The 14138-nt window shown below is 41.3% G+C and overlaps 1 protein-coding gene across 4 annotated transcripts in view; it reads left to right on the top strand.

The window, feature by feature from the left end:
• Positions 1-14138, top strand: part of TTC7B (tetratricopeptide repeat domain 7B) — a 174228-nt gene that overhangs the window by 44937 nt on the left and 115153 nt on the right. For all 4 annotated transcript variants that reach the window (XM_053270534.1, XM_053270516.1, XM_053270524.1 and 1 more), the window contains 2 exons: positions 12735-12813; positions 13768-13940. In XM_053270534.1, the coding sequence (XP_053126509.1) occupies positions 12735-12813; positions 13768-13940 (252 nt within the window). The remainder of the gene's footprint in view (positions 1-12734; positions 12814-13767; positions 13941-14138) is intronic.

Consider the following 14138-nt stretch of genomic DNA (forward strand, 5'->3'; position numbering starts at 1 on the left):
GTAAAGCACTATGCCATTGACTTGCATTCTGCAGCAGAGGTGAATTTTGAGAGATGTGTTCTCCAAAGGGTGTTACAGTGATACTACTGCTCCCTTCTCCTTTAGGAGCTAACTGAACACCCATTCTAATGGATTCAGTGGATCATGCCCCAGATAAAAAGGTTGCTCACCTGTAACTGATGATCTGATAGTGATCTGTCGACCTCCATTAGACCTTCCCGAACCTCCCCTCTGCAGTAGTGCTCAAGTCTTCTACATAGAGCTCACCTATTTCTCCAGAGATGTTCAACTGCTCTGGCAGTTTCCAAAGAACTGAAGTGCTGGTGCTTCCTCCCACCATAAATAGCCATGTGGCCATGGGGTGGAGCGCAAGCACCAAGAGGAGCTGTAGTACTCCACACTGACAGGCTTCAGTGCAGGTGCAGAATCCATTCTAATGGATGTCAAAGGATCAATACGAGATCATCAGTTACAGGTAAGCAATCTGTTTTTGCTGGATCTTAGAAAACCAGGTATGGATGGGAATATGTCCTTTCTTGTTCCAACAGTGACAAAAAGCCTTCATTTTCTTTCAAGTAGGTTGGTTTCAAACAAACGAATTCTGCATGGAGGCTGCTAAAACTGTGCTGCAGCACTAGGTGTGAGGAGCGGCGATGGGCTATAGCACTGATTATGTGGTTAATTGACTATTGTTCCTCCCTCTGAAGATCTTAAAGTATTGGTTGCAAATCAAGATGTGCCTCCTCTCCTCTCAGGATTGACATTTTCCTCCTGGCATTCATTATGTTCTTTATGCACCAATGAAAGCTATGGTTCATGAATGAAAACTGTAATCCTTTGTAACATGGTTTGCAAGTTTATGGCAGACCTGTTTCAATCTTTGATTTCTGAGGGATCCTGGTTTGCATTGGTGCACATGTAACGTGAAGTAGTGGATAATGTTGGGGGGCGGGGGGGGGGTATCATTCCAGAGACAGAAGAACATTTGCACCCAAAGCCGACTCAGTGTGCAAACCATGACTTTCGTGGGACTACTGCCTTGTACTGCCCCCTCCCCCCGCCAGTTTTAAAATTGTTTCTCCTTTCTCAATTTTTGAAAAGCACTTGCAATCTCGTTTTCCTAGTGCTTTTAGGGGATCCACGTGTGTGTTATATCATGTAAGCCCCTGAAATGTATGTTTTATTTTATGTTATAAAGTTTGCCCACCTTATAGCCTAAAATAGGCTATTAAGTTGATGCCAATGCTATATAAATTTACCAGTGCTATATACATAGCAACTCAAGCCCCATCCTCTTCCAAGGCTGGAGCTTTTCTGGTTGCACAGCGTTTCAGAGGTGCTTGATGTGGCTTTGAAGTGCTGCATGATTTCAGAGGCAACCACCTGCTCCAAGCTCGGACAGGTGGATACTTGTCAGGCATGCTCACCGTGGTGACCAGCTTGCCGTGGTCAGCATGGAAAATGAGCAGTTCAGTCATATATTTCTAGCACTGAAAATTTTAAATGGCTGCAGCTTGTGTTTCACTCAGATCTGTGCCTCTTCAGATGTCTGTTTTAAAAGAATTCTCATTTTATTGCTTTATTTATTAGACTAGAATTGCTTTGTTGTAATGACATGTAGCTCTGCCTATAAGTTGTGGAGTTTTGCAGCATTTAGCATGGAAACATGCTTATTGACTTCTTAATTTTAAAAGGAAAATTAATTAGCCTTAAAAAAAAAAGGTAAACCAGATTTCCTGAAAATTCCTGCAATATAAACTTCTTCAACTGACCTTTATCATAGTAGTTACAATGCTATGTTTGTGGCTCTGGTAGCTGCAAGCTTGCGTATAAAAAAGCTAAATTCTGTACTGAGGTTGCGAAATTTTATTGGATATCCTGGGGTAAGAAAAGGACAACATGAAAGCACTGTATACCTCTTCTTTAGAATGTGATTCTGGCTAACCTGTTGCCAAGCTACATTAAAATGCATTCCACTCTTCTTAAAATCCTCAATCCAAAATATCTAAAAATATCAGCTGTGTGGGATGACAGAGCAGCATAAGGATGCAGAGTACATGGATATCCTGAAGCCAAAGGTTTGATTCCAAAAGTCCCTCCTAAATTAGAAAATGTTTGTTCCTGCGTAGTGTTTAAGGATGTTGCTCTCTTAGAATCATTTCAGTTATTCAAATGTTAATTACTCACAAATCTTTTTTTGAGGTTCTGTCCAACTGCTGAGTTAACATCCTTTTGTGGTACACTACATCACATTAAAATCTCCTCATAAGCTGGATAGTACATCTTATGCATTAGAGTTAGAGCATGTCCACTTGGTCTTTATCAACAAAACCGTTTCGTTCTCTGTTCTTAGAGTGATGTATTGCTCTCAAATCAGCAATGGATTATATCATTCACTCTCTAATAAAAAAAGGAAAAGAGAGAGAGTGCAGAGCCTTGCAGAGGGGAAGCCATCAAAAGAGAGGTTCTGCTTAGAGAATAGCAAGGGTGAAGATAAACTCCTTCCAGCCTTGTTTTATAATCTTTGGCATATAGTTTTTGTACATTTGAAAGAAAGACAATGGAGAATATGTTGGAAGACCTGAATTTAACTACATTTGTGAGCACTGAATATGCACACCTTAATTACGCTACTTGGTGCTTTCTCTTATTTTCCTAGTATCCTGATATACTATGACATTTATATTCTGTCTTTCTTAAGTAGAACTTGAAGCATGCATAGGATTCCCAAGTGGTCTCCCATCAAAGCACTGGCAAGACCCAGATCTGCTTAGCTTCAGCAACATTGCTGCATCAGATGCCTTTGAACTATAGCTCTGGATCCTATATTGCTCTCTCACTTTCCTCTCCTCCCCCAATCTTGATAATATATATTATTGCTCAGCACAGCTACTGAAGTTCTTTTCAGTTTCTGAGATGTAGATATTTTTCTAATGCATTTTTAATTATTATTTTTTGGTCCCTGAAGATCAAGTTTGTTAATAATGAATGACAAATTGCCTGAGAGCTTTCAAGTACTTTCAAGTAAAGTTGGTTTTCCTTCCACTTTTGAAAATAATATGTTCTACATATGTTCTGGAGTTCTGTGTTTCAGAGATTAAAGTCAGAAATCACCCTAATTATACATATACACACATGACAAATTAAATCAGAAGAATTAAGCTAAATGAAGGTTTATCTAATCTGATGACCAAGCATTCAAAGTTAATTAAAGTAGCTCTTAAAAAGTTACTCCTCAAAATAAAAACAATTCTACTCATCCATCTTAAAGCTACATTGGATGAATTCCAGATTTTGACCTTGTTAGGTAATCTACATTTTTAAAATGAATAATACTACAGTGGTCCCTCGACTTACGAACTACTCGACATAAGTATTTTTCGAGTTACAAACGGCAGTTTTAGATCTGGTTTTAGATGCGGTTTTTTCGACTTACAAATTTTTAGATGGGGTTTCCTCGACTTACGAATTTTACATGCGGTTTCCTTGACTTGCCTGCCTGTTTACTGCCTGTTTATTCTTGAAAAGAAATGTTCCTGTGCAGTTTGCAAGCCTTACTGGGGGTCTGGGTCTTTTTTCTAGGCTCCAGAACGCATTAATCCATTCCCAATGCATTCCTATGGGAAACCGCTTTTCGACTTACGAACTTTTCGACTTACAAATGTGCATTCGGAAAGGATTAATTTTGTAAGTAGAGGGACCACTGTATATAAATCTTAATGGGGAAATTAAACACTTGGTACCACATGGGTTGATGTTCGGTGGGGCAAATAGCTCTTGTTGAAAACAAAGAGGAAGCTTAGGGCATATAAAATTACATTAGCAGAGAAAGAATCTTCAATGAAACATGAGCTGCACCAACTTATAAGGCAGAGCTTTCTCAGCTGTCAGTTCATTCATTTCATCTTCTAGTGGATGCCATTGATTCCAGTTCTGAATGAAAAAAAATATATACACACACACACACACGCTATAATAAAGCCTTTTATCAGAATGAACAGGAACATAGGAAGCTGCCTTATACTGAGTCAAACCATTGAACTGTTTGGCTAAGAACTGTCTTCATTTACTGGCAGTACTGATTAGCAGGAGTCAGGAGAAATCAGGAGATTTCAGGCAGGAGACTTTTCTAGTCCTACCTGGAAATGCCAGGGATTGGACCTGGGACCTTTTGGCATGCAAAGCAGATGCTCTGCACTTTGCTATAGCTCCATCCCCAATGGGACCAATGAAGATCCACATGATCCTTAAAACTGGACAACACTGATGTGTTCACTGTGTATTGGTAGGCTTTAGAAGGATGCCCATTATTTTAGCATTCCAAGGATCTAAGCCCTCCCTCCCTTGAAATTCTGATATGTCAATCCTGCTTTAATTTGTTGCCATAATAGTTTATGCAGCATTTGGAGCTCTAAGGAACAAAATCAAGCAAACACTGCAGCTTTTAGTTCTCTTAGTTGTCTGTAAAACATTTTTCTTTAAATTGGGGATGGGCTAAATGTTATGAGTTAGTTTTTTTTTAAGAAAAGCACCTTCAGGAAGGTTGAACAGAGACACTAGAAATAGGAGGAAGGAGATTCTCAACCCTTTCCCTGATCATCCCATCACTACTCCAGTTGACTTCTCAAACCACTTTCTCCACCCATAGGATTACAATTGTGTGTGACTACTATTCTCAAAGACTGGGAGCAGCTGCTGTGGTGGCTGGCTCATTGGGAGCAGAGGGTGATATGGAGCTGCCTTTCTCCAAAAACAAATAGTCCCAGTCCTGTATTAGATGCATGTGACTGTAACATGCAGTCTCTGCTTTAAACAAGAAAACTATTTTGCAAACCACTCAGAAACTGGCAGTTGCAAGGTTTGTCTTTTGCTTTGCATCCAGAAAGGTGTGTAAGCCAGTATTTTGGATCCATGCCATTTTATGTTTTTTGAAACTGTGATCTGAAATAAGCAACAAGCCTTTTAAAAAGGAGGCAATTTACTTTATTTATTTATTTATTTATTTATTACATTTTATATCCTTCTCGAACGGTATACTACATACTTAAGTTTCTCCTCACAACAACCCTGTGAAGTAGGTTAGGCTGAGAGAGAAGTGACTGGCCCAGAGTCACCCAGCAAGTATCATGGCTGAATGGGGATTTGAACTCGGGTCTCCCTGGTCCTAGTCCAGCACTCTAACCACTACACCACGCTGGCTCTCATTAGAGACCACTTTGATTTAAATGTGTTTATTAAATGTTGTTTCTGGATTATCAGTAAGCAAGGGTCACACAGATGCTCATAAAATATTAGGTATGAGGAAAAACTGTTACAAAACTGAACATCAGTGTCTTCTATTTCCACACTTCGGCTTTTGTTCTCGGCTTTTGTCCTATTCCTTTTTACTTCTTGGGTTTATATCCGCCTTCATGTGCAATGCTGGAAAGTACAGGAAGTTGGAGCAGAGAAAAGGAAAATTACAAGAAGTCAGAATGTTTGGCAGGTGTGTGTGTGTGTGTATATATATATATATATATATATATATATATATATATATATATATAGGAACAGCACTTTAGTCTGCTAGATTAAAAATATTATGCAATTCTGTGTTATAAAACAATGCAGAGGCACTGCAGAAGAAAATAACGTAGACCTTGACAATATGCCAAAGTGCACTGCACCGCATTTTTTTTACCCCAGCAAGAGTGCTGATTAACTAACTTGTAATGCATTTTAATCTCGCATCATTGCATGGCCTGGGTCACAGGTGCCTTGGCATAATATAAATCATAATTTATTATACTGAAATGAAATTATCCCAGCCAATAGAGTAAAAGTTCTGGACCATTAACTGATGCAGAGCTCTATCTTTTTTCTGAATTATACAATGGCACCATTTAGATATTAGTCTGGTTTGCATAATCAATATGGTTATTTCTCATCTGTACAATGTGGGCATCTCAATTTTCTTATTTGGCACAAACACCGATTAGAACAAGAGCTTAGAATTTGCATAATTAATTTGTTTCTCACCTCTATGAGATATGATTTCTTTGCTTAGATTAGCCATGGTTTATTTTTCTTATGCTTTCCTTCCAGGTAATGCAGACAAATTGTAATATAAAATTTAAGTTGCATCTTATTTTGTTGCATATTTACTTATAGACTAGTCATAGGAGAGATGGCTCTTCATACATAACCTGAAAATGTCACTAATAACTAGAAGAGCCAAGTACATTTGAAATAGGTACATTAAATATCTGCCAACAGGTGCCAATAGGTACATTAAATATCAGGAAACAATAACTGACAATTTAAGCTTGATCTAATATGAATTAAATCCCTAGCTTGAGTCTGAGAGAAGTTTAACAGTGGGAGCCAGTCAAGGTGGTTTGAAACTTATTGAAGTACTGTACATGCTTACACTTGCCACATGGCAAGAACAAAATGTAGCAAACTTTAGCATTAGGGCAATGGCATTGCTGGGTGGCTCAAAGTTTGCTAAAAATGGCTGAAAATTGGCCAAATTTCAGGGGTGGAACATGGAGAGCTCCTTACCGTTTTGCTGCCCCCCCCCAGTCATGCTGTGCCCTAGAATGCCCCCAAATCAGCCGAAGATTGGCCACAGTTGCCTTTCCCCCCCTGTTGAATGAAGCCATTTTGTGGCTCCAAGAAACAAAATAGCAGCTGGAAATGACCTCCACAGTCATTTCTGGCCACCCCAACCTGCAGATATGTGAGGCCAATGTATTGTCGTCCCCGTCCCCCCCCCCCACGTATGCTGAGGTTGGGCGTCTTTTACCTGACCGTGAATATGCAAATCCGTGGATAATGAGGTTCTTCTGTACCATCAGGCAGGCCAGGGAGCCATAGAACCTAGAAATTTAATGGTAGTGCCTAGACTAGGATATCAGAGGTAGATATTTAATAAAATAATTTTGTCCCAGGCAGCCCTGTTTCTGTTCTAAGTATGTTTCTTGTAAAGCAGATAAAGGGAAGCCTGTTTACCCTCTCCCTCCACAGTGTCCATCACTAAGTCTTGTAATTTTGTCAAATATCCATTGTCTGGCTCCTAAACCCTTTGGGCTGGCACCTAGATCCAAAGAAAAATTTTCAAGGCCTGTCATCAGGTGGTTTCACAACTGGTTAGAAAACCATACTCAAAAGTGCTCATCAAACTCAAGAGAGTTTTTATGTGAGATGTCTAAGGACTCTGTTCTGGGCCCGCCACTCTTCAAAATTTTTATTAATGACTTAGATATTGTTTGGCTTATGGCCGTAAATAAAATGATTGATTGATTGACTTAGATAAAGAGGTAAGGAGAATCCTCATCAGATTTGCAGAAAACACTACTACGACGATTACTACTACTTATATACTGCTTCACAACAAAGTTTCCAAAGTGGTTTACATAGAAAAATAGAGAATAAATAAATAAAATAGTTCCATGTCCCAAAATGGCTTTCAGTTTTAAAAAGGAAGAGAAGGTAAACACCAGCAATAGCTGGGGAGAAGATAGCAAAACTGGGAGAGATAGAAAATATCTAAGAAGACAGGAATAAAATCCAAAATGATCTTGATATGATGGACTACAGGGTTAAAATCAACATAATGAAATTCTGCAGACACCAATGGAAAATTCTGCACTTAATAAAATAGAACTAGCAGACCCTGCGCATAGCATCTGCGCTGCTAGTTTGTCTCTGCCAAGCTGGGCTCCGTTGCTTTCTCTCCCCACCGCTTCCCCCCTCCCCTCCGCTCCAGTCCGTTCTTTTCTCTTTTCCCAGTCCGTTCCCTGCCTCTTCCCCCCCTTCCGCACCAGTAAGTTCCCCATAGTTCTGGAGGCCCCCATCCTCCTCCCGCCACCAGCAGCTTTCCCTCCCCACCCCCCGGCAGCGCTTTCTTTCCCCGCCGGGCTCCCTCCCTGCCATTTTCGCTGGCCCGCCTCCTCTGCCAGACTCACCACCTCCTGCCACCTCCTTTGGCCGCCCGCCCACCCACCTCTCCTTGCTGCCGCCATTAGCATCCGGTCTGCCACGCATCCCCACACATTCGGCTAGTCCAGCTAAGCATATTAATTATATAGAGTCTTAATTGCATAGATATGTAGTTATAGGAAGAGGAATACCTGGCTTGGCCTTTTCACATGTGAAAAGGATTGAAATCTATCACTAGCTGAACACGAGTCAGCAGTGTTATTCACCTGCAAAAAAGAGTAATGGATTTTAGGCTACATTAACAGAACCATCATTTCCAGTTCTTGAGAAATAATAGTTCCACTTCTTTCTGAACTAGTTGGACCTCATCAGGAGAAGTGTGTCCAGTTCTGGGTGCTGCACTTAAAAGAAAGATGTAGACAAATTGGAGCAGGTTCAGAGATGGGCAACAAAAATGGTCAGGGGTCTGAAAAACAAGCCCTGTGAGGAAAGATGGAAGGAACTGGGTACGTTTAACCTGAAGAATAAAGTACTGAAGCCATAGAAATAGTAATTGTAACATTCGATTGGTGATTTCTTATGTTTGGAAGAAAGTATGATTTCATTCAGGCTTCAGATATTTTAGAACTGGACTTGATTTATTCTGTCTTACTATATTTAAATGAATATGATGATCATTTAGGCCAGGGATTCTTATCTTTTTAAATCCATGGACTGCCCCCTCCCAATCCTAGGGTATTACCCATGGATCCCCTCCATCCCACTATATATATATATATATTCCTTTAAAAGGGGGTGGGTCAAAGTACTCAAGTACTTATTTTCAAGAATTTTATTCTGGCTCACTAGGAAGCAAATTAAATACAGTGCTGCAAAAATTGACTCCCAAGTTAAGAACTCCTGGTTTAATGCTTGTCAACTTGATAGGTAAGGCCCATTTTGCATGATAAAACAGGCCTTGTGGAGATGCCCAAGAGTAAAGCACTTTTGGGCCTATGTGATTCAAACAGGAAGCTGTTAAGGAGAAAGTGACTTCAGATTTACATTGACTTTATTTGTTTGAACTGAATGAATTTATTATGGCAAGCTTTATTGGTTGGGTTTCTCCAGTATATTGGCTCTATAGCCATAGGCATCTTGATGCCTCACGGGCAATATTAAAATGACTCCCAGTCATTTCAACAGTAAGCACAGGTGATCAGACTGTAAGAGTTGGTCCAGATATAATGCTGTCATTTAACTGTGATTGAGAGAAAAAACCTCCAACTGGTTCCTTAAGGAGAATGTATTGAGAATGCACTTGTTTTAGTTGTTGTTGTTGTTTATATTTATATCCCGCTCTTTCTCTGAGGAGCTCAGAGCAGTGTACGTGGTTACTTTTATCCTCACAACAACTCTGTGAGGTAGGTTAGGCTGAGAGATGCATCACTGGCCCTGGTTGAATGGGGATTTGAACTCTGGTCTTCCCGGTCCTAGTCAAACACTCTAACCACTATGCTATGCTGGCTCCCCACACATCCAAGTTAAGCAGAACTTGGTATCTATCTATCTTTCTCTTAAACGTACCCATCGCTAATCCCATGCGTGGCAGCTCTCAGAGTTCACGAGCAAGCTGCTCGGGGGGAAAGCCAATGGACAGGTGGGTGAGAGAGCAGCACCAGGGAAAGAAAGAAGATGGCGGTGGTGGGGTGTGTGTCAAAGTGGTGGTGGGCGAGCGGTGGCCGGGGGGTGGTGAAAGTGGCTGCGGGGGGTGAAGAAAGCGGCAGGGGTAGTGGTGAAGAAAGTGGCGGCTGGCAGGGGAAGAAAGCGGTGGGGGTTGGCATTCAGAAAAAGCAGCTGGCCATGCAGTTGGCCAGAGGGAGGGGGAATTAGAGTGGGGAGGGCTGAGAAATAGAGGCACAGGTTTTCTGCGCCCAGCCCAACTAGTTAGTTTTAATACTGCAGTGAATGCTACGTATTCAGCAGCTCAGCAAAGGATATGTATGCATTTCCCTTGAAACATAAGTGATAGACTTTGAAAGAAATGGTAGATTTGAGTATCCACAGTGTGATTGAAAATCAAATTGGAATAAAGAACCAAATGTCTGTGATCCAGGGCAAATATTGTAGAAGGCAGAAGAAGCCTTAGCAGAGTCTAGAAATGCTGATCCAGGCGTCAACAATTAATTTGAAAGACAAACTGCCAGGCGAATTGATTTAATTATTGATTTAAATCCCCAAGAAAAAAGATCAACTTAATGATGGATATAAATCAAGTTTCTTTTTTAAAAATTCATATATTTCCTGAACAAACGTGTACTGTGTGATTGCTATAACAATTAAAACATATTGGTTTGCAACTGGAGAGAGTATACAACTTAAGAGTGTAGTCCAAAATATTTGGTCCTTCAGCCCACATGCCTGTGGAACTATACCTGCTTCGAGACGAGAGAGATTTCTATTGGGCTCTCTCTAGGCCTGGTATCGGGAGTCAGCATGGTTAGGAGGGCTCACCACTGACCAGAGAAAGGGCTGACCTCAAAATAAGGTGGTCGCCTCAGGCAGTGCAGAGTTGGTGGCAGCTGCTACAGCCCTACCACCACAGCTGCCTTGCTTGCCCCTGGTGGCAGCATGCAAAGAGCCACTCTGTTCTCTGAACTTGAAAGTGGGGATGGAGTAAAAGATGAAATGTGGAAAGGAGTGATGAACTAAAGCATCTCCAACACTCTCCAGGACACTTGCCAATAGTGGCAGCATGCCAGTGCTGAGCTGGGGATGGGGTAGAGTCAGCATTTGGCATCCCACCCCAGGCACCTAAAGGTCTTAAGTTGCCTCTGACCAGAGTGGCTCCTGTGCCCTGATGAAATGTTGCCAGGCAGTACTGAAGGAATAAAGCTCAGGGGAGACATGCTCCACTGCCTCCAGGCCTTCCTACCCATCAGAAAATGGGAGATTGTTGAAAGGCTAAAGAGAGTGTGAGAGGATTGTGCTTTGCTTCCTCGGACACCCATCCCATTGATTGGAAATCACCCCAGAGGCCTCTTAGAACAATTTGCAAATGAGGTGTCTTGAGGTGCTGGAGTCTCACTCTCTTTGAGCATTGCCAGCGCCAGTGAGGCTATTAGGAGCATCTGAGAGTTGCATCCCCCTCTTCAGTGCCGCTCCCATTGGGAATCACCCCAGAGGTTTCTTTCCCAATGAAAGAGATTCTGTTGTGCACTGATGTTCTTGTTAGTGCTAGGAAGTGATAAGGAGTAGCAAGAGCTGAAACTGCTAGGCTGCCAGGGAAGGTGATCCACAGAGGTCCTGGTGCTCAGGACCCGCAGAAACTTTGGCTTTCTCTGTACACATGCAAGGTTACTAAAAGAGATAACTTTCTGGTAGACAAAGGCTGTAAAGCTCAATGGTACAATTTTAAAGTAAGCACACATAGGAGTGGGCTGTAAGTGCTTTCAGTAAGTAAGAGCTGTAGTTATTGGACGAAGTAACAGAATTAAAAAGTGAATATCTGTGCTGCTTTGTTAGTAGTACGGTATTCATAATTTTGGGAGCTGAACAAACTGTAGACCTCAGATAGTTGGAGGGCATATAACAGGCTCCATGGATGATTCTGGTGATATATAAGATGGCTCTTCTGGAATCTATCACTTGTAATGAATTGCTAATCCCTGGGTTCAGTAGAGAATCCACAATAATAAATATAATAAATGATACTCAAATAAATGAGAACCTGCTTTTGACTTTCAAGGGGGAAAAATGAGAAAAACAAGTTTTTTTAAATTGTATGCCATAGATACAGAATAGCATATGGTACTCTGCACCCATTTATGAATAATGGCAAATCTTTCAGTGCTCTGCATAAAAGTGTTAACATTTTGACACACTGAAGTCAACTCTCAAGGTCACATAATGCAGCTAGATTGAAAAGACCAATATCCAAGTCTGCTGCTTTCAATTCCTGTTCTCTAACTATAAAGCATAGCCTTTTACGTTACTAGTCTTCAGACTCATTTGATTTTTTTAAAAAAATATTACTTTTATATAGATTAAGACATGCACTTCTTGGGCTCATTCAATCCCTCATTTATTTCCCTGTATTTAGCAGTAATGGGGATTTCTGATTTATGAAGGAAGAAACTGTTGGAGATCTGTTCTCATTAGAAAAACTGAAGTGAAGTAAACAGAGTGAAACCCCTCTGCTCACCTCTTTATCTGTATTTTAATCCCTGCACTGTTGGGGCGGGGCGGGGGGATAGTTGAATTTTAAAGTGTGGTTCAGAAAAATGTGTAGAATATACTGAAAATTTGTATAGTTTTTGTTGTCCAATTTTTCACTTTTCCACTCCCCTTTTTATGATCTTCAACGTTATGGTTGCTTTAGTTTCCTGACTTTTATTTTTAGTGTACTGACTCTTGATGTGCACAAGTTAGCTTTTTTTAAATCTTCCAGAAGAATACCATTGACAGACAAAAATGCCATGATGTCCAGAGAGAGACTAGATTGTTTTGTCACGGGCATCTTTAGGCAATTAACTACTTCAGATTATGGAAGCTCAAATAACAAGAAACCAGTTGGCTTCTCAAGTGTCATGGTGCTTTTTGTCATCTTTTCTCAACCATAAACTTACATTTTGGATTTGATGAAACAAAACTCTACTTTTTTAAATGGATCTGAGTCAAGTTATTTTATCTATATGCAAAAATGCATAAAGATTGAGGCATTCAATCAAGCTCAACAAATGAAAAAGCTACTTTTCAATCTCACAAATCACAATGAATTAAATATTAAAATATTAGCTAGAAATACTGTTGAATTCTATGTATATGTGCAGGAATTTGACAAGAGGAGTCGGTAGATTTAGAGAGATTCTAAGAGCTGTTGAAACGAGAACTACACAAAACCTACGAATGGTAAGTTTTTATTAACTACAGTTATAATTAATGTAAAATCATACAATTAGATATTAACAGTGATTACGAACAATTATTTGTCAGCACACATTCTTGTTCAGTATTAAAAATAAGTATAAACTAGCTGAACCGGCGCACAGAATCTGCGCCGCTAGTCTCTCCTTGCTGCTTCCCCCAACCTTCCGCCCCATCTATCACCAGTCATTTTTGCCCACTGGCCGCCTGCTTTGCCAGGGCCCGCTGCTGCCTCCACCACTCCCCCCCCTCCCAGCCCCCATGCCTGCCACAACAGCCCCAGTTGCTTGCCAGCCTCCACCTGGCCATTTTCAGGAGCCCACCGCTCGCCCAGCCAGGCTCCTCTCAGCAGTGCGGCTCAACCGCCTGCTGCCTCTTCTCCTCTCGCCACCCCTCACTAGCCCGCCGCCACCGCCACTCGCCCATCCGGGCTCCTCTCAGCGGCGCGGCTCAACCGCCCACTACTACTTCTCCTCTTGCTGCCCCTCGATAGCCCACCGCCACCATCGCTCGCCCAGCCGGGCTCCTCTCCTCTTCTCCTCTCACTGTCCCTCGCTAGCAGCCCCCAGCTGCCGTGCCAGAGCGGCACCCCCTCGGCTTCCTCCTCCGGGCGGGCTCCTCCAACCCCCAACCGACGTTTCCAGTCCCTCAGTCCCGAACTCTCACAGCGTGTTGCGAGAGTTCCGCTGCCAAATCCTGGGCATGTAAGGTCCCAAGAGAGTTATATATATATAGGTGATCCAGAGAAAAATGTCAACCAGTATCTATTCCATGTTAAGGGCACCTTTGCTTATTAAGTTATACAGTGCAATAACACTTGTAGTAATCGCTTGTTTAATTTTAAAGCTCTTGAGCAGTATTTTATGTCATTTTATGAATGTTCCTAGTCTTTTTCTTGTACATCCTTAACCAGAGAAAGATATTTTTCTGTATTAACAGACAATAGCAAGGCAGTTAGCTGAAATCTTGCTACGAGGCATGTGTGAACAGAGTTACTGGAACCCACTTGATGACCCTCCTCATCAGTCGCCTCTGGACGATCCTGTCTGGAAAAGTGCAAGCACTAAAAATTATGCACTGAGCAGAAGACCACGGGTGTATTCCGGAGAAAAGTGAGCATTCTTGTTGATTTATGTATAATTGATTAATATGCAATGTAATAATATTGCTAATATATGAATTTGGCTAACAAAATGTGGAGAGACAATTCTTAACCAGAGAGGAAATGATGAAGAAAGAAAACCACCTTAGTGGTGGGATTAAGCTTTGTATGGATAAAAAAAATAACTTAAAATTAGGTTGATATCAGT

This window comes from Hemicordylus capensis, chromosome 1, assembly GCF_027244095.1.
Source record: "Hemicordylus capensis ecotype Gifberg chromosome 1, rHemCap1.1.pri, whole genome shotgun sequence".
NCBI lineage: Eukaryota > Metazoa > Chordata > Lepidosauria > Squamata > Cordylidae > Hemicordylus > Hemicordylus capensis.